Genomic DNA, 27,621 nt, shown 5'->3' with positions numbered 1-27,621 from the left:
CTCCCTGGCAACGAGAGGAGGAGGCTGCTCGGGATGAGGGAGGGTCCCACGTGTCCTCCCCGCAGACCCAATGCATTTCTCTTCGCTTTCCCATCACTTCGTGTCCGCATACTGCAGATTCACATCGGCTATAGCCTGCACGTATAACCTCAACCATTCACATAAACGCACCCGCGCAGCCTTACGGAGCTATGCATCTGAGATGCGCACGCTCCTCACGAGTCCCTCACTGATCGATCTATTGGCCTGCATTGATCATCTCCGCAGCGGGCCTGGGTTGTGATTCATTTTTCATAATTTTGACATGCCAATCAAAATTTTCAACAGCGGCGTTTGCCGGAGCTGAGCGCGAGAGAGAGAAGGGAGAGAGAAGAGGGGGGGGGGGGGGAAGAGAGAGAACGCGCATCATCAGATGTTTCGCAGATCAACTTTCGCTCCTCGCCATCGTCTCTGCTGTGCGATTTTTGGGTATTTTTCTTTCCCTCGGTCTGCCGGGTTTGTGACATTATGCGGCTCTCGATGTTGTAATCTGGGAGAATATGTGAAGATCATGCTGGCGGTGTGGTGCTTCATGGTCTGTGCTGCAGTGGGGGAGAGGCTTGCGGTCTCAGGTAAGAGAGAGAGAGAGAGAGAGTGAGAGATAAAGAGCGGGAGCACCCTTTTCGTTTCCTTTGCATCCACATGTTTTCCACTTGCACCAGCACTTTTCTGTGCCCGGTGTAGGCTGTGATTTAATTGTAGCGGGAGCTCGGTGCCAACCTGTCCGCTGACCTGAAAGCACCGTAGAGCTGCTGCATCAACACATTTGCATCGCCTACATGAAACGTGCCCATAACTATTTTGTTGAATCCAATACACGTCGAAAAGCACAATAATATAACTTGTCAATCACAAAGGAAATGCGTTTTACATGACGATTGCTGAGATTTGAAGCTACATGGCTTTGTGTAGCTGCCTGTATATAAATATGGGCGTCAGGCTACTATAGAGCTTATAAACTATGACAAATTACTTCAGCAATTATTTTTCATTAAAACCTTTTGTCCACCAAATTACTTCTATTAGAGCAGTGACTGATTAAACGTTATTAACTGCTCAGTGTGATGAATTAGGTCAACAAACTATTAGCGTACAGAAAAAAAAACACTGATCTGAATGGTCACACATTGTGACTTATTAAACATATAACACTTTTAAATCAACTCGTACCATTTGATTTGTTTACACCACTACCAGGTCCAATTTGGACAGGCTCAGGTGTGTCCCTATACCTTGCCAAGCCCTGTGCACACTCACGAGCCTGTGGTGAGAGCGTCTCTGTTGTACCTGCAGGTGTGGACAGTAGCCCGGCACCGGATGGAGGCATCTGGGACTGGTTTACCCCGACAGGGCAGCCGGACAGCGGGGACACTGCCCCCAAGGTCACCTATCCAAAGCGGCTGGTGCAGCAGATTGAGTCAGAGGAAGAAATGGCTCATGACCACTTGGATACCAGGGTGAAGAACAGCACCGGGAACACCTTGGTAAGTTGTAACTAGTGGTATCCCCCTCCCATTGCCAATTCCTCTCTCATATTCCCAATGCTGTTAATTTCACAATGAATCACTCGATTCTCTGTGATTCTCAGCCCAGTGGTCTTAATTTGATCGCCAAGTACACCCAGGAGTCCTTAAATAGCTTTCATGAATCTCCTGGCAAACCTGAGGAATAGATCAATTTCATTGCAATTTAATTAAAAAGAAAGTACCGCAGTTGGGCAATGTATGAGAATATTTATTCATTGTTACCTCACATACACAGGTACATTTCTTTCTGGCGCAAAATATACGAAAAGGTTGCTTGCAGATCAGTAAATCTAGTGCTCAGCATGCATCCTTATGAAGAGATTCACGATTGGTGGCATTGTAGAACGTCTGTGTGATATGTGGGTGTGACAGTAACACAGGCTGTTGTGAGCGGCTGATGGAAACCAGATTTTTTTTCCAGTGTCTGTAACAGTGCAGCATTCATGTCTCTGTTGCTCAGGCAGCCTCTGCTACACAGGGTATAGAGTAAAGAGTGGTGTCTTGCAGCAGTCTCTGCTCCTCGTTATTTTGATCCAGTGTCTGAAAAGTATCCTTTCCAATGTCCACTGAGAATGAATGTCCAAGACAGATAAGTTGCTGTTTTGCAGCCTAAAATCAGGTCGTATAGCATGTGGAGCAAGTTCTGAAACTGAAACCTGCTGACCTGCTCTGTGTACTGTGCAAGCATTGTAGTGAACGCACAGTTTATCCAAGAGCTGTTTAAATGTTTGCCTGCATGTTTGTTTTGTAACGGCCCTCATCTCCACATAACAGTGCTTAGCTTGTCCGGAAATATTCAGTCATGTCCGACCATCCGGCTGCTGTGCCCCCCCCCCCCCCCCCCCGGACTTCTTCATTATTCAGCGGTGTGTTGAAGGATGTCCCGATTAATTATGAAGCAGGCATGTGTGAGAAGTACTGCATGGTCCAAGTGGCTTGAGCACTTCCCATCCCTGCCATAATATACATTCAGAAGATACAAATGATGGCACTGTTCAAGCAGACGAGGTTTCCGACGTCCCTGTTTCAGCCGCTCTACCAGATCTGCTGCTGTTGTTTTTGAAGTATTTAAGATACTTAGAATGAGGGACATGATCAATTTAGAAGCAGCAGGGGATGAGCTTAACTTGTTCTTTCTGTTCTGTCATCATGCTGCGTTGAAGAGAGAGGAGACAGCATTCTTGCCGCTCTAGTTCATTTTCAGCTCCGATTTATTTGTGTTCAGTTGACACTGAAAGACAAATTAGTGTTCATGTTTTTCAGTGTTTTTGCATCAAGATACATTTTCTGTTCGCGCAGATTGGATTACAATTATTAAATTTCAATCTCACCTTTTCAACCAATGTGGACAAAAATGTAACTTTGCGCAATTTCATTGCAACTGTGCAAACTCCTTCCGCTGAGGAAGACATTGCGATACAATGGAAAGATCCAGAGTGGCTGCTACATGGAACTTCTGGCGAAAACAGTTTGTCAACCACCAAGAGCAGTATCGCACAATGATCAAAACACGAATGCGACCAATGTAAACTGTGGAACGACATTACTGCACAGAGACCGAAGCCCTGATGACACCATGCTTCAGCCTCTCCAAGACAGTAGTAAGAAATCTGTTGTCCATACTCGCTGGGGAGAATAATTCCCGGGTAGTGATGCACTTTATTGTAAAAGCCCTGTGATTCACTGTGGCCTGCTTCCTCCAGACTGAGATCAAAGCCATGCTGGCACAGTCATGGCTGCTGAAGAGACGCACTGTTTAGACTGCAATAAATCTCTCTCTCACTCCATGGCCCTGCTGTCTCCTCACCTCCTCAGCATTGGCAGCTGTCCATTGGGGCCATTGGCACAGCATGGCTGAATATAGAGCATACCAGCAAAGTTTTCTCTTCTGTCTCCATTCCTCTCCATCCATCTCAATCACCAAATTCCAGCTTAGCTCGTGAACAGCTCTCTGCAGTCATGCCTGCCTGAATTCTGGCATTCACTGTCGATCAATGGAGACTTTATCAATCATAATATTTCAGCTGCCGAGTTGCTTTCACAATCACTCTTTGGCTTTTACAGAGCGACGCTCTTAACCACAAATGTTTTGTTCCACTTTGATTTATCAACAATGAAATGTGTCTCTGTGGGGTTGTTGTTTTTTTCAGGCCGTCCACTTGGCCCAGAGCTGTTTCCAAGTGGAAGCCTTTGGACACACCTTCACTCTGGACCTGGAGCTAAACCAGTTAGTATTACTGTCCCCAAAATCATCAGATCTGCCTTTTTGTACACACTTCAATACAGTATCAGTAGGTGCTCTTAATTCACTGCAGCTGTTCTCATTAGCATTTGGCAGCACTTAAGCAAACACACTTGGCACCTCTATTATGTTCCATGACAAGATGGGGAATACCAATGTGGAAAACCCACAGACACACACTGCTGTATGTTTGTGAGGTTCCACTGGTTTTTATCAACACCGCATGTCAGTAAAATGTTGAGTTTAGGTGAGAACAACAGGTGGAAAATAACCCTGATGACACCAATACATGGAGATAATGCTGTTAGAGATGTTCATGGCATCGCTCTTCTCTTTGCAGTCACCTCCTGTCTTCAGAATATGTGGAGCGGCACTTTAACCACAATGGCAGACCCTCCCAGTCTGTGGTAAGACATGTTTGCGTGGGGTGGGGATGTGAAGGGACGGGATTTTAGTGAGTGAACTTGTCTTTTGGCACAAAGAAGGCAGCATAATAATGAGGTGACCAGAGCGGCAGCGCAGCATTCAGTTCTTTGGCTGCGGAAACTGAGACTTTTACACTGGTGCTGTTGCCAGTAAATCTTAGAATACATTTAAAAGTTTTGTTTGTCAGATGCAATGCCCCTCTCGAGCTCTTTATAGAACAAAGTCGCGATGTCTCGTTTATATTTTAAGGTCGTCTGACGCAGAGCCTTTTCATTTCAGCCTCATTTTAGAAACAAAAGACATTATTTTTGTTTGTTTTTAACCTTTTTAAGGCTGATATTTTTATGTGATGTTTACAGTTTGGTCTCATCCTCCCGTTTTTCTCTATTTATAGAAAGTGCATTGTGTGATCTCTGCTTCAAAAGTGGGCTTCCATTTAACTGTCTGTTACTGTGCTCTACATGCTTGGGTTCTTCCTATCAGCGGCGTGCATGCATGCCTCTCAGCTGTGGCCTTTCTCAGACAGTCGAGAAGAAAGTCAGCGGATGCCTGTGATGTAAAGCCACAAGCTCAAGGAATGGAGACAGAGAACAGGAAAATGGATGAAAGCCTTGACATCTAATGTGATGTGTTCCTGTCAGGGCAAACCAGAGGAATGTCATTGCATTTTGCAAGCCAGGAGGGATGGCTAATGCGTCTTTTTTTCTGTCTAAATGTGCCACTCGCTGCTTACCCCCCCCCCCCCAGCAGTCTCCCACCCACCAAACCAAGCACTCCGTGTCCCCACCCACAATCATCCCAAACTCTCCCTCAGTCCTCCTGACCAATCACAAGCCTGTCTCTATAGCAACCGGTCTGCTCAGCAGTGTCATTAACTTCTCGGCAGCGCAGAGAATGAAAGAAGAGCGAGAGGGAGGAAAGAGTGAGCAAAAGAAGAAGAGGAGGAAGAGGAGGGAAAATGATGAGTAAAATGTCAGTTGATACAAAGGCAAGACGAGCTGTGGAGTAGGGAGGAGTTATTTTGGGGGTGTATGTGTGATTTGTTCCCAGAGCGGCGGGAGGGAGAGGTGGCTTGCAGGGTCGGGGATGGAGACCTGTAGTCAGACCAGATTGTCACTCAGCTGGACGGAGGCCTCGCGTAATGCCTCTGATGCTGCTGCTGGACATGGCAGGTGTGATGCGTTCAGGGCAGCACGTCACCAGACTCATCTCTGTCGTCAGAATGCGTTTGTTTTTCCTCCATTTTAAGCACCGAGGTGTCGTGGCAAGGTTGAGACACCCTGCTGAACTCAGTTTGATCCAGGTGAGACAGTGTCTCTCACTTTTCTCACCGTTCCTGGTGGTTCACCTTCGCCGCTGCGACCTTCTCGTGAAGCAGAGCGCCCTCCTTTGAGGGAGTGTTAGCTGGAGACAAGAGCTGGGGCTCTATCGTGGCGGTCAAAACTGTTACGAGGACAGGAAAGAGCAGATGATGCAGACGCTGCCTTCCTACTGCACAGTCATTTCATGTTACATTCTCAGATCTGTGTGGGCAACATGGGTTTTAATTTATTGAAGAGATGCTTGTCATGGATTTACCTTCACCTCCATTGTCAGTGAAGCAGAATAGAGTGGAGTAGAGTAGAGCGCAGGACACAAGTAGGTCAGAAACTGTGCCATAAATGCGATCGTGGGGAAAGAGGGAGAGGGGAGTCGCATATGCAGAGGTTGTGAGAGGTTTCCCCTGAGAGCGGACCTATTCTGATATGAAGGATGAAAAGACAGCATGCAAAGCCTGAAATGTGTGAGATTGTTTCATGAAACAGGGGCACATTGTGTCCACAGGGAGGGGAGCACTGCTACTACCAGGGACGGTTAAGAGGTTTACCAGAGTCCTGGGCAGCTCTCTCCACCTGCCACGGCCTGTGGTGAGCCTGACAGTAAACCTTTATTTATGAATGCACATTTGTTGTCCTGCTATTTTTCTGCTCCCATAATTACGTAGTTTGATTTTTAAGTTTTCTGTCTCTTTCTGCTCTGCATCTCAGTGTCTTTCTCTTGTTGTTGGTCCACAGCGGCATGTTCTCTGACGGCTTCTTCTCTTACGGGATTGAGCCCGTTCACAATGGCAGCAAACAGGTAAACAGTCAGAGGATAGCAGTTGATGGTAGATAATTCCCAAATTATTGTGAGTCTGAATGCTGATTTCCTTATTTGTCCAATGGCATCTGGGTGTGTTCTGTTTATAGGATGGTGGCGCTCACTTAATCCGCAGGATGCCTGATATCAGACTTTCCCCCCACTGCCCAGGTACACGATTGCATTTAAAGCATAAACTATTGACACTCATATCACATCGGAATAGAACAACCTATGATATTTCAATATATTCATAAAATTGCTTTTCCTTCAATTGGATGAATTAGATACAAACCACTGTCCACTGTTGCAATAATGTCAAAATAGATTTGACTATAAATTTCATATTTACTGCTTATGTTACTGTCCAATAAACCTCCAACACAATTATTGTAGTATGTTCAAAAACCAATTTTCTTTTTTGTCGTCACAGCATTTTAAGTTAATTCAGACGGGGTGATGATTACAGTTACAGCTGTTTGTAAAGGGAACTGTAACATTTTCACTGAAATTGAGATAGGAATGTTTGCTCTGCACCTTTTTATAGCACAAGAAAATGGTAACGCTGCTCTAAGTGCCCGCAGCTCTGCTTCTCTGTGTCCAGACTGTACAGAGGACGGTGAGTGGGATAGCAGCAGAGGAGGTGATGACGACAGACCGGATGAAATGAGGGAGCAGCAGCAGGGGTCCGGGGGGCTGAGGCGATCCAAGAGATATGTTCGCAAACCCTCTGTCCAGACTGAGACCAAATATATTGAGTTGATGGTGGTCAACGACAATGAAATGGTGAGTTAAAAGCACTCTTCACTGCTAATTATGTGGACGCCCGATCTTCGCTGATGGCCACAGTGCCTTGATCTGACAGCCGGGTTTGGGATGTGTGTATTTAATCTGGTTGTTATCATTTTTGAAAAAAGGTATGCCGTATGTCAGGATCCTTCATAGGTATCGCAACACAAACGTGTGTGTGTGTTTATGTGTGAGAGAGTGAATGTGATCCGTCTCTTACGCCGTCTGTGTATCTCTGTGTCTCCACAGTTTGTACAGCTGCGTCGCTCCAACAGCCAAGCCAAGAACTTTGCCAAAGCAGTGGTCAACATGGCAGACGCGGTAAGAGCTTTGTTTGAAGGATTGTAATCCTCCTATTCCTTAACTCTGCAGACACACACTGCCACCTGTCAAGAAGTAGTGTGTGTGTGTGCTTATTTCTACATTTGAAAATGATTGATCCCAGACTGCACACAGTGTTCACAGCACACGTGTGTCGTGCCAACAAAGTGGTCGACTGATGGTCGTTTTTCGGTCCCCAGATCTACAAGGAGCAGTTGAACACGAGGATCGTGCTGGTTGCTCTGGAGACCTGGACCTCTACAAATATGATGCCAGTAGTAGAAGATCCATTGATAACGCTGCAGAACTTCATGAAGTACAGGAAGGACAACATCAAAGATCAGAGCGACGTTGTCCATCTTTTCTCGTGAGAGGAATCTAATCTCTTGATAATTGAGGATAGTATTTGATGCTCGCTTGCTTGTTTTTAAATGATGGTGTCTTTCCTTTGCGCCTCAGAGGGCGTACATTTCCCAGCAGCCGCAGTGGGACGGCCTACACAGGAGGAGTGTGCTCTCTAACGAGGGGAGGAGGCATCAACGAGGTGAGGGAAATCGAAAGAGGTTGTCTCTAGAATGAAGCGCCTCAACTTAAAACGTAAATTTGAGATCAGAAGTAAAATCGTTGTTTACAAATCTGGAGCAACATTGACCGTTCAAATTTAGGTTGTGAAAGGACTAAACCAAGACAACAAAAACATTTTTTAAACATTTAAAATTAGTTAAATAATATCAAGGTTTCAAGTTGTGCTGCAACAGAATTATTAGATAAATGACAAATTGGAGAAATAGTTTGACATTTTGGGGAAAATGCTTTATCAGTTTATTTTTTTTTCATCTGTATCTCTCTCATGGTTGTATAATAAATAACTAGCTTGAGCCAGCAGACACTTAGTTCAGCATCAAGACTGGAAACAGTAACAGTTAGCCTGGCTCCCTCCAAAGGGAAACGAAATCTGCCTACCAACACCTTACTGGTCCGAGCCTAGATATAGTCCAGCACATTATCTCCCTGGTGAAACATTGATTTGTCCCCATCTCACAATAAAAACCCTCCTCTGTCAATTCTATGTGAATTTGTTGCAGTATGGGAATGTAGGAGCAATGGCCATCACTTTGTGCCAGAGTCTGGGCCAGAATATCGGCATGAGGTGGAACAACGTCCGCAACTCTGCAGGTAACAGATGACAGGAAAGCCAGATAATGCAGGAGGGAAGATTAGGACCTGCAAACCCGGGGTTGAACTGAATAAATGATCAAAGCAAGAGAGCGAGATCAGTGTGGGAAGGATTGAGGCAGGGAGGGACGGTGTTGAGAGGGGGTGCTCGAGAGAGCGTTGGGTGTTGGCATCCCTGTCCAGTTCTCTTCTGTAATTAGACTTCTCCATTAGGTGATTAGTCACCTGAGTCCAAGAAGGAGGGGTTGGTGGTTGGAGCATTGCTGCCACTGAACAATGGGCTCTGTGATTAATGTTGAGGAGCCATCAGGTCCATTATTCAATGCCAGGACAAGAGCTCAGTGCACACACTATAGGTCTTCCTAACCTCGGTCACTAGGTATCAGTTCTAGGCAAAAAGATTTATGATCAACAAAGAAGAATCGTCTTCTTTGTTGATCATACATCTTCTTTTTGGTTGGTTGTAGGTTGTAATGTGATGATAATCACATTGTTTTCTTTCACGTTATTTATTTAAGTTCCCCCCCCCCTCTCATCTGTGCTCTTCTTCCTCCTGGTCTTCTTCACAGGAGACTGCCGGTGTCCAGACGCCTGGCTAGGCTGCATCATGGAAGACACGGGGTAAAGATCCACATGAGTGCACACTGACGTGACAACAAAAAACACAACGCACCTGTGAAATGAATCTTTTCTCTGTTTGTTGACATGTTTTGTTTGCGCTCCCGCTGCTATTTCTTTCTGTTCATTTCTGTCAGTTCAACAATTTAAGAGCTGTAACAGACGGGATGCTTTGCCTTTTCCTCAGTCTTCAATGAGCCAAGCTTGTGATAATCACAGCGTGTATCTGATGGGTTAGAAAGAAATGTTGAAACATCAGACATAAATGTGCCAATTACCTTGTAAGAATTACAAACTTTCTTCAAACTAGTTACTATGCTCGATTTGGATTTGGCTCTCCTTACCAAATGGAACAATACCGATTTGAAAATGACTCATTTGATTAATATCCTGCTACAGATGGTAACATTTCTGTCTTGACTGCAAAGTGATGGCACAGACACCCCACAGTGGATCTGGCATTCCTTACTGGCAGAAAAGCATTGTGCTGTGTGTGTGTGTGTGTGTGTTTGTGAATACAGATACTATCTGCCCAGAAAGTTTTCTCGCTGCAGTGTTGATGAGTACATCCAGTTCTTGCTCCAAGGGGGCGGGAGCTGCCTCTTCAACAAGCCAAACAAGGTGAGGGCCATGTGGGGGATGTAGGATGTGATTAACATATATATATATATATACTGTCTGTGTACGGTATATGTATATGAGCTCATATATATATATATATATATATATATGACCATCTCTGTCTCCCTCAGCTGTTGGACCCTCCAGAGTGTGGGAATGGTTTTGTGGAGGCAGGGGAAGAGTGTGATTGTGGATCCCAAGTGGTGAGTAACCCAGTTTGGGACATCATGCATGAAAGCAGGTTCTGAAGCAGTTTTTTCTGGAGCGGAGCTGAAGGTTTGTTTTTGTTTCTATGGCTGCAGGAGTGCGCCCGTAGTGGAGGAGCCTGCTGTAAAAAGTGCACACTTACCCACGATGCCATGTGCAGCAACGGACTCTGCTGCAGCAGCTGCAAGGTGAGTCGGCCTAAGAAATAACGTGATATAGTAATCGCTTTTTCTGTATGTGTTTTGCACATCGGGATAGCAGGAATAAGAAATTAGTTCTAGGTATAAGGCGTGGCTTAAGATTTAACCCCTACAACCTTCATATTAGTGTCCTGTTGTGTGCCCCATGTATACAGTACCTTTCCCCAAAATGCAAAAAACAAAAGTATCCACTAAGTGTTACTTATCTCTACATCTTGTATGATAACTTACCGTATGTGACTTGTCCAGCATTTACCTGCCTTTTTTATGCTGTGACCCAGTATGAGCGGAGAGGCGTGGTATGTCGAGAGACTGTGAACGACTGTGATATCCCAGAGAGCTGCACCGGAGACTCCAGCCAGGTAGAGTTGACTGTAATGTAACACTGGAAAAAACCCAGCAAACTCAAGCAGGGTATCCAGAACATTAAGTCCTCCAATTCTTTTGCAGTGTCCTCATAACGTGCACAGGCTAGATGGCTACATGTGTGATACTAATCAGGTAAGGGCTCGTTTGTGGCGTGTTTTCTGGTCTGCAGGTTCACGCTTACAGATACTTAATTAGTGTTGCCTCATTTCCTCAGGGTCGCTGTTACGGTGGACGATGCAGGACTCGTGATGGACAGTGTCGGGGACTCTGGGGTTATAGTAAGTACAGAACACATGCAGCTTGCAGCTGGAAAGGGTGTGTTGTGTGTATATATGGCTCTGTAGTCTCATTCTGATGAGTATGTTTTGTTTGCCCTCCCAGATTCAGCAGACAGGTTTTGTTATGAGAAGCTGAACGCTGAGGGGACAGAGAAAGGCAACTGTGGTCCGGGTCCTGAAGGCCAAGGATGGCTGCAGTGCAACAAGCCGTGAGTCGCACCTTCCTTATACCTCTTGCTGATATATACAGAAGGATAACAGTGTCTTCACTACATCCTGCTTTTTTTTTTGCACATATTGCACTGCTCAAGTTTGAATCTTTACTGAATTAAAAAGATAAGGCTAGCTTTATTTTACGATTTCAACAAATGTCATGAAAAGACAAACACCAATAATTGTTTCTATTATTGGTGCTGTATGTCTTTTTAGTCAAGAAGTGGACTATTGTGAACACCGCCAGAGTTTGTTCTCTGCCGTTCACTTTTTCCCCTGATAGGGATGTCTTATGTGGCTTCCTGTTCTGTGCCAATGTGACGATGAAACCAAAGTTTGGAGACCTGCAGGGTGAGGTGACCAGCTTCACCCTCTACCACCAGAACAAATACCTGGACTGCAGGTAAGTGGGTCACGTCTCTCTGATCTGCCACAAACAACAGAGTTTACAATTGGAATACCATGTCCTTAAATGTCTAATTGTACGCTTCAATCAGAGGCGGCCATGCTCTGCTGGAGGACGGTTCAGACCTGGGCTATGTGGAGGAGGGCACTCCTTGTGGGCCCAACATGATGTGTTTGGCGCGACGCTGCCTCCCTGTGGCGGCGTTCAATCTCAGCACCTGTTCCGGATCTAACTATGGCCGCATTTGTTCTGACCACGGGGTAAAGATTTCCTGAGCTCACAACTTCACGTTTTACAGACCTGCACATGCACTCAGTAGCCAATAATCTAAACTAATGCTAACCTTGCTGTGATATCTCTCTTCATGAAGCTCGTAATGTTCCTGGTGACATTGTCAGAAAAATGAAATGACGCTTTTATTACTGATGTCATAGTTAAAGATGGTGTTTCTAATATTTTTTTTTCGATAATGCAAATATGAACACATTTATGACAGTGTCAACAAAAGGGGACTAGATATAGATGATAAACAACTATTCTTTTGTGTGAAAGATTTCCTCTGTAAAATTAGCATATTCAGATCCAAAATCATCAAAGTTGCAAAAGTTGCTTCAGCAGCATCTAAATAACTATGTTAAAATACTGTCCCTGAAAGGTTGTTGAAACAATGGCTATATGTCACTAAAATTACAATTCAGCTTCAACAAGGATTAATTCATTGATGTCTTTTGACGTGTATATCACCAGCTCCATGCTGACTGGCTACATAGTTTGCACTTGATTTTCACCTCTCGCTCTCTCTCTCGCTCTCTCGCTCTCTCGCTCTCTCTCTCTCGCACTCTCGCTCTCTCTCGCTCTCTCTCCCTCTCTCGCTCTCTCGCTCTCTCTCTCGCTCTCTCTCTCGCTCTCGCTCTCTCGCTCGCTCTCTCGCTCTCTCGCTCTCTCTCTCGCTCTCTCTCTCTCTCTCTCTCTCTCGTAGACGTGCAGTAACGAGGTGAAGTGTATCTGTGACAGGGACCACACGGGGAAGGACTGCAGTGTCTATGATCCCATCCCTGAGCCAACAGTCCCGACTGGCCCAGAGAAGAAAGGTCCACAGCGCCTTTCAACCTGCTCATGTCTCTCTTTCTGTCTGCCTCTCATATTCCCCTCATACTCTCTGCCCATCACCACTCTCTCCATGTATGGACGTGGAGCACAGCATCTTGTCCTCAAACACAAAGAGTAGTTCACCTGGTTTTTGTCAGATATTAAGTACACACAGTGTTTAACTGCCTGCTGAGTCTTGGTTTCAACATTGGAAGAGTGTGGGTGTGTGTTGAGACACGTTTACGCATTAGAGCATATGTGCAGTATGTTAGTGTATGTGTAAGGTAGTCCTGTATATATTGCAGTCACTGCCGTCTTCAAGTGTCTTCCTCACTTTCTTGCAGTCTGCCAATGACACAGAGCAATTGAGCTGCTGCACTCATAGGGCCAAAAAAAGCCACCCTGAGCAAGAGGGTGTCCAGCTGAAAGAGCAGGAGAGGGGGAATGAGAACAAAGTAATACAACTCTCTCTCCTTTGTTTTTGTTTTCTTACTGTTGTCTCCCTGACCTCCCTCGCTCACCTGCCCGTTGTCCCACCTCCACCACCACCTCCCACATGCTGGTAACGTCCTCCTTCGCTTCATCTCTATTTCTCTGCCTGCAGGTATCTTACCATCTGCCCCCTTCTCTCTCTAGTTGTTGTTGTTGACGTACAGTGTCGATGCTGTCCTCTAATGTGTGTTTTAGAGTGGTGGTGTTTTGTTTCTGCCCCTCCTCCTCCGCACCCTTCCTCCCTCCTCCTTCCTCTGCGCAGGTCCCAGTGGCACCAATATCATAATAGGGTCCATCGCTGGTGCTATTCTCCTGGCAGCTATAATCCTAGGGGGAACAGGATGGGGATTTAAGTAAGAGTTCTGGCATGCCTTTGTGTACCTGTCTGCTTCTACCGAAACGTAAGGAACCCCCCCCCCCCCGCTCCTCCCACTCTCACCTCTCTGAAATACTAGTTTGCAACTCGTCGTCCAACTGGGGGAAGGGGAAATGGGAAGTCAAGTCTGAGCTTAACCGCGCCAATGCTTCAACTGCTTTTGGCGTCAACATCTGTACGAAACATCGCGCCGGTTGTTTTCTTCAAACCTGAGCTCCATCCTGCACCTTTCCGTCCCTTTTTACTGTAACGACGGGACTGAGATGTTGATCTGCCAGGAACCGCTGCAGCACTTTTCTCAAGTCCACTTGAGTTCGTAGCCATTTGTGGAAAAGTGTAATGCTTTTTTAAAGTTTTGCCCCTGGTGCTCTCATAGCCTGCGTTATCGTGTTACAGGCAGCGTCCTGACCCCAAAGGCCCTCGCTGCTGTGCTTCTTCTGTACTGTTCCACCTGTGCATGCTGGCTATTGCTCACTCCTTATGCTCTGGCCTAAAAGGACTGCGCCTACTTTACTCACAGTTGGATTCATACGATTATTGTGGCTGATGAAAAGTTGTGAATTGAAAAGCAAAATTTGAGTTCCTTATAGCGTGTAGCATGTTAGCATGTAGTCAGTCCTTTTAGGGCCCGAGGTAAGTGTCTGTGCATGTGTGCATGAGCTGTAAGGAGTTTTCTCTCCCTGTCCAAATTCTGGCTTAGAGGGTGGGCGTAGAGGTTTCTGGTGTAGTCTTGTCAGACTCTATGGGGCTCAGTGCTATGACCACTGTAGACCTGCTGCATGTGGTTGAGAACAATTATCGCGATAATTGATGGATGGATTATGGCTTGAATGAGTCACGAAGTGATTTTTTTTGTTTTTTTTCCCTGAATCTGTTCAATTTTAACCGAGTAAAAATATAAGTTCTTATGTCCACATTTCGCATTAAAGCCTGTTTACGCCACGTTTTAACGATTCTAACTGTCAGTGAATGATGTCGTTCTTTATAATTTGTTATTGCGTATTCGTTCTTTCAGTTTCATGCAAGATGATGAGCTTCATAACGTGCTTCTTAAAATAGTTGAGCTTGTCATATTTCCTCATGTCATTAATGTTTTGTTGTGGTCTTTTCTCTTCACGGGATGCAGGAACATTCGGAGAGGAAGGTATAATCTTGCAGGACCGCGACCGTGTGATATTCTGTCACTGGAGCAGCATCCAAAAACATCCCATTCCAAATCCCCTCAGCATGGCTTCCTAACATGGCTTCCTAATTCTTCATCCTCCATGTAAAGTTCATCCATTGACTCATCATTCCCACAGCGCACCATGCTCAAAGTGCATCTCACTGCTCCCTTTGCTCAAATTCTTCATCTCATTTTAGTTTCTGCTTAGAAAAAAACATCAGCTCTCCATCCATCTACTGTCCCCTGTCTTATAATATTCCCTTTAAGCAGAACAGCATCTTCATATTCTGTTGCCTCTATGCAACAGTCAGTATTTTTTTTCTTTCTTTCTGTTAACTTTGCGCTTTTTCACTTCTCTTTCAGATCTGGTGGTGGATAAGATGTCTGTCTCTCTGTCCTGTCTACTCCTGTATTCCTCCACCGTTTACACATCAGAGAAGAAGGGAACAAAAAAAAAAGTCTTCCACTCCCGTCCCAAAATTTCTCCAAACCTCTTCCGATCATCGTTTCCTCCACGTCCCCGTCTGCTCCTATCGTCTATCCTCCTGCCTCCTCTCACCATACCAGCCGTATCACACTTGTGTGGCTGCTTCCGGCAGGCAGCTGAGGACTGTGACCAGGACACGCCCATAACGAGCATCTGGCTCAACCTGTGGGAGACACCAGGGTCTTCCTCCAGTCCGGTGGCTCTGAGTATGTGATTCTGTGTCTGTGTACCTCCTTTACTGTCATCTTGAACAGTCTGATGAAGAGCATATCAACGGCGGACCAATTTAATACGAGACATGTCTTTCCAATGCCTGCCTTCCTGCCTGCATACAAACTAAGCCGGCCACCAACTTAGTCCACGGGTAAATGTTGGACTAGCACACAGCCTGAAATAAAGTAACAGGAGTGGAATAGTTTCCTTTTTTCTTAAAGGAGAAGATCCAAGGCCAGGCTTTGGAAAAGTGGACAATTATCTGTTTTAATCTACAAAGTTTGGCAACATGGACAACTAAAAAGAAACCGTACATTGGACTGTTGTCAGCATGTTTTCCAAAGAGTCTGAGGAAGGACTAGCAATCATATAAACGATGGCTCAAAAACCAGCCATTAGCCAGTGCCCTGCCTGATAACTGAGTTCATGTTCAATGTTATTTGTCCTTTTAACATGAGGCATCCTACTTGCCCCCCTAAGGTTTCAGGTACTAAAAAGGGGCGCTAGGTGTTATGGTTTTGCGATCATTGTGAACCACTGAACTGTTAAAGCAGCAGAGACCGTAACTTAGTGTTTTCAACCACAGACTGACCAACATGCATTCCACAATATCTGTCTGTGTGCGCGTGCTCACCACTTTTAGGCCAAATGTTTGTACGCTTGTGAGGTTTATTCCGTACGTCTGTTCACGGGTGAATCTAAGCGTGTGAGAGATTTTTAAAAAGAAGAAGAAGAAGAATGTATGCGTGTTAGGGGCAGTTGTGTCCATGTACATAAATAACAACTATCACAGGTAGGATGGCAGGTTTTTACCTCTAGAATATCATCTCTTTCTACAAACTGTTGTGCGCTGCAGCCATGACGCCACTATAATGCAGCACATTAATAAATAATGAAACCGTTTTCATGTCGTGTATCTACAAAAAACGAGCACTAGCCAACTGTATGCACACCTGTTTGTAAATATGTGCAAGATATACTGAATGTTAAATGCACTGTATGGAGATTTATTTAAAAGCTGTGTTAAAATAATGAGTTTTATCCGTTTCAAACATATAGCCGTCAGTCTCTCGACAGGACCCGCATCTGCAAATCTCTCCGGTCGCCAACGCTGTCCATGCGTCTTTAAATGTGGCGTAACAGCTAAGCTGTCTCACATCTCTCTCATCATTCCAGCCATCGCTTAAATGTCATGAATCTTTTGTACATTTGTCGATAGCTCTGAGCCCTGGGTGAACGCCTCAGCCCAGGGGCTTTTTAATGTACATGAGATGAAAGAGATCTAGTCTGGGGTCCAGGAGGCAGCTTGTCTGAAACTGTATGTGTGTAAGAGGTCAGTTTGGTTCGGTTGAGCTTTGCACTATGGCAGATGCACCATTGTTATTATTACAATATGTACAGAGTTGGTAACAAATACAATTTGTTCGATGAAGTTTATGGTGGGGAAAAAAAGGTGAAAAATAAGATGCAACGTATCCCATATTTTTAGACACTTTTTAAATTGAGACAAAAAAAGAGGAATTAACTAAGCCTTGTAGTTGATTTGAAATGGAAAGAAAATAAAATACTTTAAAAATAAAACACACCGACTACTTTTGTTACATTGATGTTTAATGGTTTTCATAGCTGGTTATACTTTGGAGTTCAATGTCTTGCTTTTCTGCTTAAAATATCGTAATATGTATTTTAAATCACAGTGGTAGGAAACCCAGTAATTCTAAGGGCAAAACTGTGTAAAACTATGCATCAATATTGATTCCTTCAATTATTTACCACAAGAGGTTCTTCAATCTGAGGCTGCGACTGCCGATTATTTTTTTTACTATCAATTTATGTATTAATGTTGCTGATGTTTTTTTTGTTTTTTTTTGTTGGTGGTGGTTAAACATCATCCTCAGTTTCCAGATTGGCATCTTTGAATAACTTGTCTGTCTTAGTATGTTAAGACAGACAGAAGTGTGAATTCACCAGAAGTCTGGTTCACAGTTTTGCTACAATTTCTAAATTTTTGGCGATAAGCCTCAGGAACTAACTTAAAGGCACGGGGAACAGTGGATTTTTATTTAATATCATCATCTAAACTCTGGTCAAGACAAAGAGTGTGGCATCAGAACACACAGAACACACAGGCTCATCCAGTGAAAACAGAATGACCCCTGTGATATCGCCAAGAATGATGTTAGATTATTATTGCTGATGCTTTAACACGTAAGCAGCATTTTAATGTTATAGTTTCTGAAGATGGAGAAGCCTAATGTGATAATATATTTTCTGTTTATTGAACAATGCACATGAATAAACCTTGCTGTAGTGAGGCAAAAGGCTCATTTTCATCTGCGGTGGCTTATTATCATCTGAGGACAGATGTTACAAACTCACAGGTGGAGTTGAATGTCAACCAACCACCGTATGTTTCAGATGTTTGTATATGAATTATAACTATAGCAGTCAATTCAATATAATATGTTCAAATAATCCTGAAGTATAACTTCACTTAAGAAAATTAACTGCCATGTTCTCTACTGCTCACAACCTTCTTTTGTGCTATTTGTTTATGTACATCAGAGAGACAGGCAAAGCCTTTTGTTTTTCAGTCAAATAGGTCTAACATGCAAACAGGAAACATTGTCTTCCAGGTGTTGTGTATTGCTATCCGGTCATCTTAATATGATCTTTTAGATCTTCTTTATTCGTCATTTCCTGAAATGTACTCTTGCAGCCTCTTTGATGGGTACATTACGTAGGAAGGACTAATGCCTAATTTATACTTCTGTGTAAAAGCTCTCGCAGAGCTTTAAACCCGGACAAACAGGGAATTCTGATCAACGTACACGAGGTCGGGTTCAGGCTTTTTAGCCCACCTAGAACCACCACAGGTCATCTTATTGTTTAAACATCTTAAACAAATTAAAGAAAGGTCAATTTTAATTGATTATTAATATTATACACTTGATTTTAGAAGTGTGCATATGAAAGAATAAATAAATAGCATTTAATTAAGAGTGAAATAATGAATGAATAATGTTTGTATTAATGTTGCTAATGTTGTTTTTTTATTTTTGTTAGTGGTGGTTAATTAAACCTCTTCCTGGTTCCAGATTAGCATCTTTAAATCATTTGTTTTGTCCTTCAGTGGTCCTTTTAATCAGACTAAAAACTGGAATTCAAATGACGATATGAAACAGGGGAAAAATGAATAAATCCATTTGTGAGGCTGGAAGCAGCATCTTCTTTGGTCACACATTGACACATATTCATTTTTGATGTGCTATTTGTGTGTAGTGTTGTATCGGGTGTCCTGTATGTTTTTTGTGGTATATCTCGATATTATGTCTTTTCCTTTTACTGTGTTGTTGTTCTGTCCTTGTTTGAGCTGCCAAGGGACTGCAGATACAAATTAGATGCAAATTAGCTTAAACTATAATCTGGTACAGTGCATCGAATGGAGACATTCATGTTTAAACTGTACATGGTCCCTTTTAAATAAATGAAATGAAATCTTTCTTTTTTTTTTACAAATGACTCATCAAATGAATCAGCGAATCAAATTAACATGACTGCTGTCAAATATTATGTTGTGCCTCATGCATTTTCTTGATGATCGCATTGATATTAAGTCACAACAACAACAACAAAAAGTATATTAAAATATTACTTTAATTATGAGCAAATTATTACATCAACTACCCAATTGGTCGTTGACAAATCGTTCAGCATAAGAAAAGCTACACGTCACCTTCCTCATAACACGGCACCGAGGCATTCAGCTATTCAGCTGCCATTAAATAAAAACGGTAGAAAAGTCAATGACAAGTATTGGCATACAGGCCCATGACTAACAATACAGCTGAAGGTTTTAGCCAAAACAGAACATGTCGATCTCTGATCTCGATCAACATGACGGATAAGTTTGTCGTTTTATCCTTTTGCTGGTGGAACGTACACTGATGGTTTGTTATTTTTCTGCCAAATGTCGATGTCTGTCTGTAGGGAGGTCAACACTCTTTGGTATGTTGTCAGGAGAGGGGGAACAGAGGCGGACGAGGAAGCTCTCTGCTCAGGAGACGAGGACAGGTGTCAGTCTTCGATCTGTCCAGCGTCCCACTTAGTTTTGGGTTCTTGCCACCATTCAGCCAGGAAGGACTCCTCGTAGTCTCCCATACCCTCAAACTCAGTGTCAGGATGCTCTGTGTGAGAGGAGGCCGTTTCCTCTGGACTTACCTCGCCCTTAAAGGTAACACAAAGCACTCAGTCAACAGCAAGCAAGCATTTTACTATCTTACTTCTATCTGGCAAAATGCATACTTTTTCATTTTTAGGTCTATAAATCTGTCACTTGGGCACCCTGTAATTCAGCCTTAACTCTCTCTCTCAGTCCTCTTCCACCTTTAGGGTCCAGGCAGTGTGTAGAGATGGGAGGGGCTGACCTGAGGTAAATGGATGTGGCACAGCCTCAGTGGCCAACACCTCCCAGCCACATACCACAAGCTGCTGGCGGAAAACACAGCCCCCCTCCTGCGTTCTCTTCCGCAGCCTTCATCCCCTCTTCCTCTCCGTTTCATCCTCTCAGACTCTGTTCTTGTGCCCCCCCCTTCCCACAACCTCAACAGCAGCTTGCGCTTAGTCTGCTAGTTAACATGTCTAATTTGGGCGAAATGGACCTGTATTCTGTCTAGAACGTGACATTTGTGTCTTCTAACTAGCAGGTGATAGCACCACTGATGCATGTCAGTACAGTTTGCCACCTACAGCCTGATTTGGTCTGGTATGAGCAGTGATGTATGGTGGCTAATGTTAGCTGAGGTTTGGGTAGATATACTGCATGCATACACATTGCCGAGTCGGTTCACTGTCTTAAAGGTTATTTCTCTATTATTTCACTCTGCTGCCCGAAACCAATGCTTCCGGTAAATGTGCCACCGTCCAAGCCTCGTAACAACAGTACAACAACATACCTCATCTTCAGTTTCTAGGTAGTTCAGTGCAAACTCCAGCATCTCTTTCTGCTTGGTTGTCTCGTTAACGTACCTCAGAGCCTCCTGAAAAACAAAAGTGACATAAACTTGCGTGTTGACCCAAGTAGCTGGCAAGAACAAGCCTGTTTTATAGCTCGGCACAAAGCAACAAATGTGGCCTTGTTGTCCTCTTGTTGACTTCAAAAGGCGAAGACGTTTAACAAACAGAGCTGGTACACTGCAGCTGCTCGGCAACTCCAAACCAAGAAAAAAAGATGGGAAAACAAGTCTGCCTTTACCAGAGTACATGGCTTTCTAACGACCACCCTGAGATTGTGTTTATGTTCATGCCAAGAACCGCTTTATGCTGTCGTTTTCCTGCTTTGGTTTAGTAAAAAGCAGTGTGAAATATGTTAACACCCTCTGCCGCCTCTGGTTCAACCACCAAAGTCCAGGAAGTACCATAAGGGGACAGTAAAGAGGTCTTTGTTTCACCTACGGGCCGAGGCTGAAAGTCCATTTCCTCAAGTCCCCACTGCTCCCGGTGGAAGCGGTAGTACGCTACGTTTTGCTGCATCACCTGGTCTTTACGGTCAAACAGCATGTAACTGGCTGCACACGGAGCAGCGCTCTTTACATCATTCACTGTAGAGGATCACAACATAATACATGTCAAAGCAGTCTTAGACGTATTGTTGTCGTCAAAAGCCTGAATCCAGAGCCTTTGTCACAGTTCTTACATTTATAATAGGAAAACTGGAGGTAGTGATACATGGTGGCTACGAACTTCTCCACGAAGAAGCCTCCAACGTTGGGCGTCAGGTTCTCCTCACATTTGACCTTACATTTCAACACATCTGTGTAGAGATCTGAGGGAACAAACGAGCATATTAATTACTTATTTCAAAACGGAAACAGACGTTAAAATTGCTCCCTTGTTACCTGCCAGGGTGGGATAGAAGTCTTTGTACTCTACGATCTCATAAGAGCCCTCACAGCCTGCCAAGCAGAGACTGTACATTTCAAAGTATTGTGTGATGGCCTGCTCCATGTTTCGGGCACTGTTGCTGAAGTCTCCGCTGTTGTAGAACGCCACACTCTTCAGGAAAAGAGGCTGGATGACAAACAGATGTGTGAATGTAAAAAGTTTGAATAGTTAAGCATGTGTTTGATTTGCACCATGGGTAAGACCGACAATGTTCATCTACGAACTTCATACGGCTGCTCCTCGTGGTCGATTAGATATTCTTCCACGTCAAACTGAGTCTTGTAGTACTTCATGTTCTTAGTTAAATAGGAGTCCGTTGGGTTCTTCTTCAGGAAGGTGTGAGCCGCTGACACAGCCTTCTCCTTGTTGTTTAGCTGGGGAAGAATAGACAGCTTTTGAATGAATATCACAGTCATTTGTGTGTGTGTGGTGGGGGGGGGGGGGGGGGGGGGGGTTGAAATAAGAGACACTATCTCTCTCACTGGCATGGAGGGAAACAGCAGCTCCTGTCATTACCACTCTTCACTGAATAGCGTGACCTCTGACCCCTTTGCTACAACTACTGACGGATGTAGGTCACTGATGTCAGAATAGGAATTCTTGTTGATACACAATAACTCAATAACAACAGCTGGAAGTCTTTACACAATTTATGAAACCAAAGATGATAAAACAGAAATGAGATCAGATTTGTTTTGCCTCGTACCTCGTCCCCCATTAACCTGCCTGACAGAGGGGAGTGAGGGGATTGTTTCAGGGGGAACACTGGAAGAGACGTGGCACATGCTCAGCTACTGCTGGGTCTGCAGGAGGGCGCAGCAGCAGGGAAACTACTGCACATCTCGCCGACTAGAAATGTCCTCTCGGTGAGTCAAACCGAGTCAATCTGCCTCGAGAAACCGACTGCGGATACAGTTTGTTGTGTGATCGCGCCCGTTACGCACAGCTATGCTAAATACACATATACCCTACTGCATGCTCCTGTGTTAGTGTACATATTTTAACAAGCTTATATCTTAAGTCTCATATGACATTTCTACAACATGAACTTTGGGGGACTTTGGGAAGCATTTGGTGTAACTTCAGGATTTATTGGTAAGGGCCTACATTTATTTTGCCCTCTTGGGCACACACCACTCGCCACATTGGTCTCACCTGGTAGTGCGCATACTGTATGTACCGATACGGTACCCTCTTCTCGAATGTTTCCAGTAAATCCCTACTTGGATACGAGAGTTTAAACACTGGAAAATCCGCCTTGCACTTTTTAAGGCACGCAGCTCTCAGCAGGATGTGGCGCACGACGCGGAGGCTGCCGTCGGCGAACAGAGTGCTGTTGTCCCGGCTGACGGAGCTGCAGTTGCGGCTACAGAAAACCTCGCTGTCCCGCAGCAGCCGGTGGAGGCGCAGGCTGAGCTCCAGGAACTTGACGCTCTCTGCCCAGTTCTGCACTCCGTACTGCTCCAGCGCGTAGCTGTACGAAGAGTCCAGCGGCATCATGTCTTTCTGGGGGAAACTTTTAAAGCTGTACTTCTCATACTGAGCCTCCACCACGGCCGGGATGAGAAGGGCCAGACAAAAGGTGCTCAGGAGCATCGTTACCTCAACCGGCTCTGAGCAGTAGAGCGTTCTTGTTTTGAATGGATCAGGAAACTTCTTTCTTTACTCGGGAATACTCATGACTGACTGCCTGCACGTATGCTGTGAAAGTCGCGTCCATCAAGATGCTGAAACAGAGAACAACGGGTCAAAACTTTCAAAATAAAAGCCCTTCTTATTTGTGCGACTGCTCTTCTGGTCTTCTTTCTGTTGACTCCCATTTGTTTTAATTTCACAGACATGTAATATTATATTCAGCCATCCTTCAAATCATGCTGTAGTGTTTTTGAAGCTGTTTTTCTCCAAAGATCAATTTTCACATTTAGTAGCCTATTTCGTAAAATATAAAAAAAACATGAGGAACATCATGTCTGCATTTATTTCTCTCAAAGTAATTGTTTTGAGTTGCATTCGAGGCTTCTCAGGTACTGTGTGTGTTTTGGGTGCACATATGAAAAGAAACTAGAGATTGTCATGTATTGGTGTAGCAAATAGTAAAACAAATGGAATTCATGAAATTAATATTTTTGTTAAAATGAAAGGCTATGGCAACATTGAGTAGGTTTTACTTGTAAAATTAATAAATATATCTCAATCAACTCGGTATCAGCTGGCAAATACAACTCGCGACAATTACCTTGAAGAAAGAGCTCCATACTTCCGGTATAAATGGTGATCACTCTGGTTCGCTTGACACACATACATCCCCTCAAGAAAGGCCAGAGGGTCCAGTTTTCCTCAGTGTGAAAATACCCAACAGACCCATGAACGAACATTTACGTTTTAACAGTGATCTTAATGTTTTTGTTTTTTAATATGTTTCAGTCATTTTGCTTTCAGATCCCAAACTCTTGACAGATGATGTATTCATAAAATATTGACTGAATAGTTTTTCAGCTTGGCTACCTATTTTATTAGCAGACTGACAAGCTGAGACTTGGGTTGGTGAGCCAAGAGAAAATAATTTGCACACTTGACACACAGGACTGATTTCAGTCTCATACGTGACTGAAATCATGGAGCCAGGCCTCTGGGCCAGGCATTACACGTTTGCAGAATTCCATTAAAAAGTGGGTGGGTACCAGGGGCCACTCCTCCTGCTGCTCTCTGGAGTACATGAGCCGAAAGACGCATCAAGCAACACCGAGAGAGACAGAGCATGGACGGAAGTTTGGTCGATTTCCCGTTCAAAATAAAAGCACAATGCAGATCTATTTTTTATTTAAAAATATATATTCCATTGAAAATGCATACGTACATCGAATCTGATTGTTTTTCTGTTCAAGTAATGTCACTTTGTACATCATGTTGACTTTTCTCAAGCTGAAACTTGCTGGTGGTTTATGATGACAGACAATGAAGAGTTTCTTTACCTCTGGTCGGGTTTCTTGCATCTTAGCTGTTAATAATTCCTTGTTTCCTTTAAGGGCGATCTCTCACGGCACACTGGTGTGCCGCGGCACAGCGGTTGAAAATCATTGGTATAGCATGTACAAAAAAGTCATGGTATAGCATGTCGAAAAAGTCATAGTATAGCATGTCAAAAACGTCATGGTATAGCATGTCGAAAAAGTCATGGTATAGCATGTAGAAAAAAGTCATAGTATAGCATGTAGAAAAAAGTCATAGTATAGCATGTAGAAAAAAGTCATAGTATAGCATGTAGAAAAAAGTCATGGTATAGCATGTCGAAAAAGTCATAGTATAGCATGTCTAAAAAGTCATGGTATAGCATGTAGAAAAAAGTCATGGTATAGCATGTCGAAAAAGTCATAGTATAGCATGTCTAAAAAGTCATGGTATAGCATGTCGAAAAAGTCATAGTATAGCATGTCGAAAAAGTCATGGTATAGCATGTCGAAAAAGTCATAGTATAGCATGTCTAAAACGTCATGGTATAGCATGTCGAAAAAGTCATGGTATAGCATGTAGAAAAAAGTCATAGTATAGCATGTCGAAAAAGTCATAGTATAGCATGTAGAAAAAAGTCATAGTATAGCATGTCGAAAAAAGTCATAGTATAGCATGTAGAAAAAAGTCATAGTATAGCATGTAGAAAAAAGTCATGGTATAGCATGTCGAAAAAGTCATAGTATAGCATGTCTAAAAAGTCATGGTATAGCATGTAGAAAAAAGTCATGGTATAGCATGTCGAAAAAGTCATAGTATAGCATGTCTAAAAAGTCATGGTATAGCATGTCGAAAAAGTCATAGTATAGCATGTCGAAAAAGTCATGGTATAGCATGTCGAAAAAGTCATAGTATAGCATGTCTAAAACGTCATGGTATAGCATGTCGAAAAAGTCATGGTATAGCATGTAGAAAAAAGTCATAGTATAGCATGTCGAAAAAGTCATAGTATAGCATGTAGAAAAAAGTCATAGTATAGCATGTCGAAAAAGTCATGGTATAGCATGTAGAAAAAAGTCATAGTATAGCATGTAGAAAAAAGTCATAGTATAGCATGTAGAAAAAAGTCATAGTATAGCATGTCTAAAACGTCATGGTATAGCATGTCGAAAAAGTCATAGTATAGCATGTCTAAAACGTCATGGTATAGCATGTCGAAAAAGTCATGGTATAGCATGTAGAAAAAAGTCATAGTATAGCATGTAGAAAAAAGTCATAGTATAGCATGTCGTAAAAAGTCATAGTATAGCATGTAGAAAAAAGTCATAGTATAGCATGTCGTAAAAAGTCATAGTATAGCATGTAGAAAAAAGTCATAGTATAGCATGTCGAAAAAAGTCATAGTATAGCATATAGAAAGAAGTCATAGTATAGCATGTAGAAAAAAGTCATAGTATAGCATGTAGAAAAAAGTCATAGTATAGCATGTCGAAAAAAGTCATAGTATAGCATATAGAAAAAAGTCATAGTATAGCATGTTGAAAAAAGTCATAGTATAGCATGTAGAAAAAAGTCATAGTATAGCATGTAGAAAAAAGTCATAGTATAGCATGTAGAAAAAAGTCATAGTATAGCATATAGAAAAAAGTCATAGTATAGCATGTAGAAAAAAGTCATAGTATAGCATGTAGAAAAAAGTCATAGTATAGCATGTAGAAAAAGTCATAGTATAGCATGTCGAAAAAAGTCATAGTATAGCATATAGAAAAAAGTCATAGTATAGCATGTCGAAAAAGTCATGGTATAGCATGTCGAAAAAAGTCATAGTATAGCATGTCGAAAAAAGTCATAGTATAGCATGTAGAAAAAAGTCACAGTATAGCATATAGAAAAAAGTCATAGTATAGCATGTAGAAAAAAGTCATAGTATAGCATGTAGAAAAAAGTCATGGTATAGCATGTCGAAAAAAGTCATAGTATAGCATGTCGAAAAAAGTCATAGTATAGCATGTAGAAAAAAGTCATAGTATAGCATGTCGAAAAAAGTCATAGTATAGCATATAGAAAAAAGTCATAGTATAGCATGTCGAAAAAAGTCATAGTATAGCATATAGAAAAAAGTCATAGTATAGCATGTAGAAAAAAGTCATAGTATAGCATGTAGAAAAAACGTCATAGTATAGCATGTAGAAAAAAGTCATAGTATAGCATGTCGAAAAAAGTCATAGTATAGCATGTCGAAAAAAGTCATAACGTAGCATGTCGAAAAAAGTCATCGTATAGCATGTCGAAAAAAGTCATTGTATAGCATGTCGAAAAAAGTCATAGTATAGCATGTCGAAAAAAGTCATTGTATAGCATGTCGAAAAAAGTCATTGTATAGCATGTCGAAAAAAGTCATCGTATAGCACGTCGAAAAAAGTCATAGTATAGCATGTCGAAAAAAGTCATCGTATAGCATGTCGAAAAAAGTCATCGTATAGCACGTCGAAAAAAGTCATAGTATAGCATGTCAAAAAAAGTCATAGTATAGCATGTCGAAAAAAATCATCGTATTGCACGTCGAAAAAAGTCATAGTATAGCATGTCGAAAAAAGTCATCGCATAGCATGTCGAAAAAAGTCATAGTATAGCATGTCGAAAAAAGTCATAGTATAGCATGTCGGAAAAAGTCATAGTATAGCATGTCGAAAAAAGTCATAGTATAGCATGTCGAAAAAAGTCATAGTATAGCATGTCGAAAAAAGTCATTGTATAGCATGTCGAAAAAAGTCATAGCATAGCATGTCGTAAAAAGTCATAGTATAGCATGTCGAAAAAAGTCATAGTATAGCATGTCGAAAAAAGTCAATGTATAGCATGTCGAAAAAAGTCATCGTATAGCATGTCGAAAAAAGTCATCGTATAGCACGTCGAAAAAAGTCATAGTATAGCATGTCGAAAAAAGTCATCGTATAGCATGTCGAAAAAAGTCATCGTATAGCACGTCGAAAAAAGTCATAGTATAGCACGTCGAAAAAAGTCATAGTATAGCATGTTGAAAAAAGTCATTGTATAGCATGTCGAAAAAAGTCATCGTATTGCACGTCGAAAAAAGTCATAGTATAGCATGTCGAAAAAAGTCATCGCATAGCATGTCGAAAAAAGTCATAGTATAGCATGTCGAAAAAAGTCATCGTATTGCACGTCGAAAAAAGTCATCGTATTGCACGTCGAAAAAAGTCATAGTATAGCATGTCGAAAAAAGTCATCGCATAGCATGTCGAAAAAAGTCATAGTATAGCATGTCGGAAAAAGTCATAGTATAGCATGTCGAAAAAAGTCATCGTATAGCATGTCGAAAAAAGTCATCGTATAG

At 42.8% G+C, this 27,621-nt stretch overlaps 2 protein-coding genes across 3 annotated transcripts; one reads left to right on the top strand and one right to left on the bottom strand.

The window, feature by feature from the left end:
- Window positions 1-550: 550 nt before the first annotated feature.
- On the top strand, window positions 551-13,487 carry LOC306786278 (disintegrin and metalloproteinase domain-containing protein 11-like; the record flags this gene model as incomplete). Its single annotated transcript, XM_079281004.1, has 24 exons — window positions 551-611; window positions 1,333-1,523; window positions 3,716-3,792; window positions 4,148-4,214; window positions 6,058-6,140; window positions 6,288-6,351; window positions 6,462-6,522; window positions 6,956-7,137; window positions 7,390-7,461; window positions 7,662-7,828; window positions 7,921-8,005; window positions 8,547-8,637; window positions 9,207-9,258; window positions 9,777-9,876; window positions 10,008-10,079; window positions 10,179-10,271; window positions 10,565-10,645; window positions 10,734-10,784; window positions 10,867-10,930; window positions 11,034-11,139; window positions 11,427-11,546; window positions 11,641-11,809; window positions 12,529-12,640; window positions 13,393-13,487. 24 exons carry the CDS (start codon window positions 551-553, stop codon window positions 13,485-13,487), a joined length of 2,316 nt encoding a protein of 771 aa, XP_079137130.1.
- Window positions 13,488-19,007: 5,520 nt separating this feature from the next.
- On the bottom strand, window positions 19,008-23,021 carry p3h4 (prolyl 3-hydroxylase family member 4 (inactive)). Of its 2 annotated transcripts, none has more exons than XM_079282723.1 (7): window positions 22,470-23,021; window positions 21,539-21,688; window positions 21,269-21,440; window positions 21,067-21,195; window positions 20,826-20,971; window positions 20,327-20,410; window positions 19,008-19,598 (listed from the first exon to the last, which is right to left on the bottom strand). In XM_079282723.1, the coding sequence occupies exons 1-7, from the start codon at window positions 22,908-22,910 to the stop codon at window positions 19,449-19,451; spliced, it is 1,272 nt and encodes a 423-aa protein (XP_079138849.1). In that variant the 5' UTR covers window positions 22,911-23,021; the 3' UTR covers window positions 19,008-19,448. The 2 variants fall into 2 exon arrangements, 1 of the variants encoding a protein (XP_079138849.1); XR_013772543.1 differs by having other exon boundaries at window positions 19,460-19,598; window positions 20,822-20,971.
- Window positions 23,022-27,621: the final 4,600 nt, after the last annotated feature.

Source organism: Melanostigma gelatinosum (assembly GCF_949748355.1).
Source record: "Melanostigma gelatinosum genome assembly, chromosome: 13".
In the NCBI taxonomy this organism is placed as follows: Eukaryota; Metazoa; Chordata; class Actinopteri; order Perciformes; family Zoarcidae; genus Melanostigma; species Melanostigma gelatinosum.
This window is presented reverse-complemented; position numbering and strand designations above follow the sequence as displayed.

Bases quoted from the DNA above. Each gene is read 5' to 3' on its own strand.
- p3h4 (XM_079282723.1), bottom strand. From the start codon at position 22,910: ATGCTCCTGAGCACCTTTTGTCTGGCCCTTCTCATCCCGGCCGTGGTG. The intron at 20,411-20,825 runs GTAGGTGAAACA...TTTGTTTTTCAG, and splicing joins TGGACTTTCAGCCTCGGCCC to GAGGCTCTGAGGTACGTTAA. The intron at 19,599-20,326 runs GTATGTTGTTGT...GTTACCTTTAAG, and splicing joins ACCTAGAAACTGAAGATGAG to GGCGAGGTAAGTCCAGAGGA.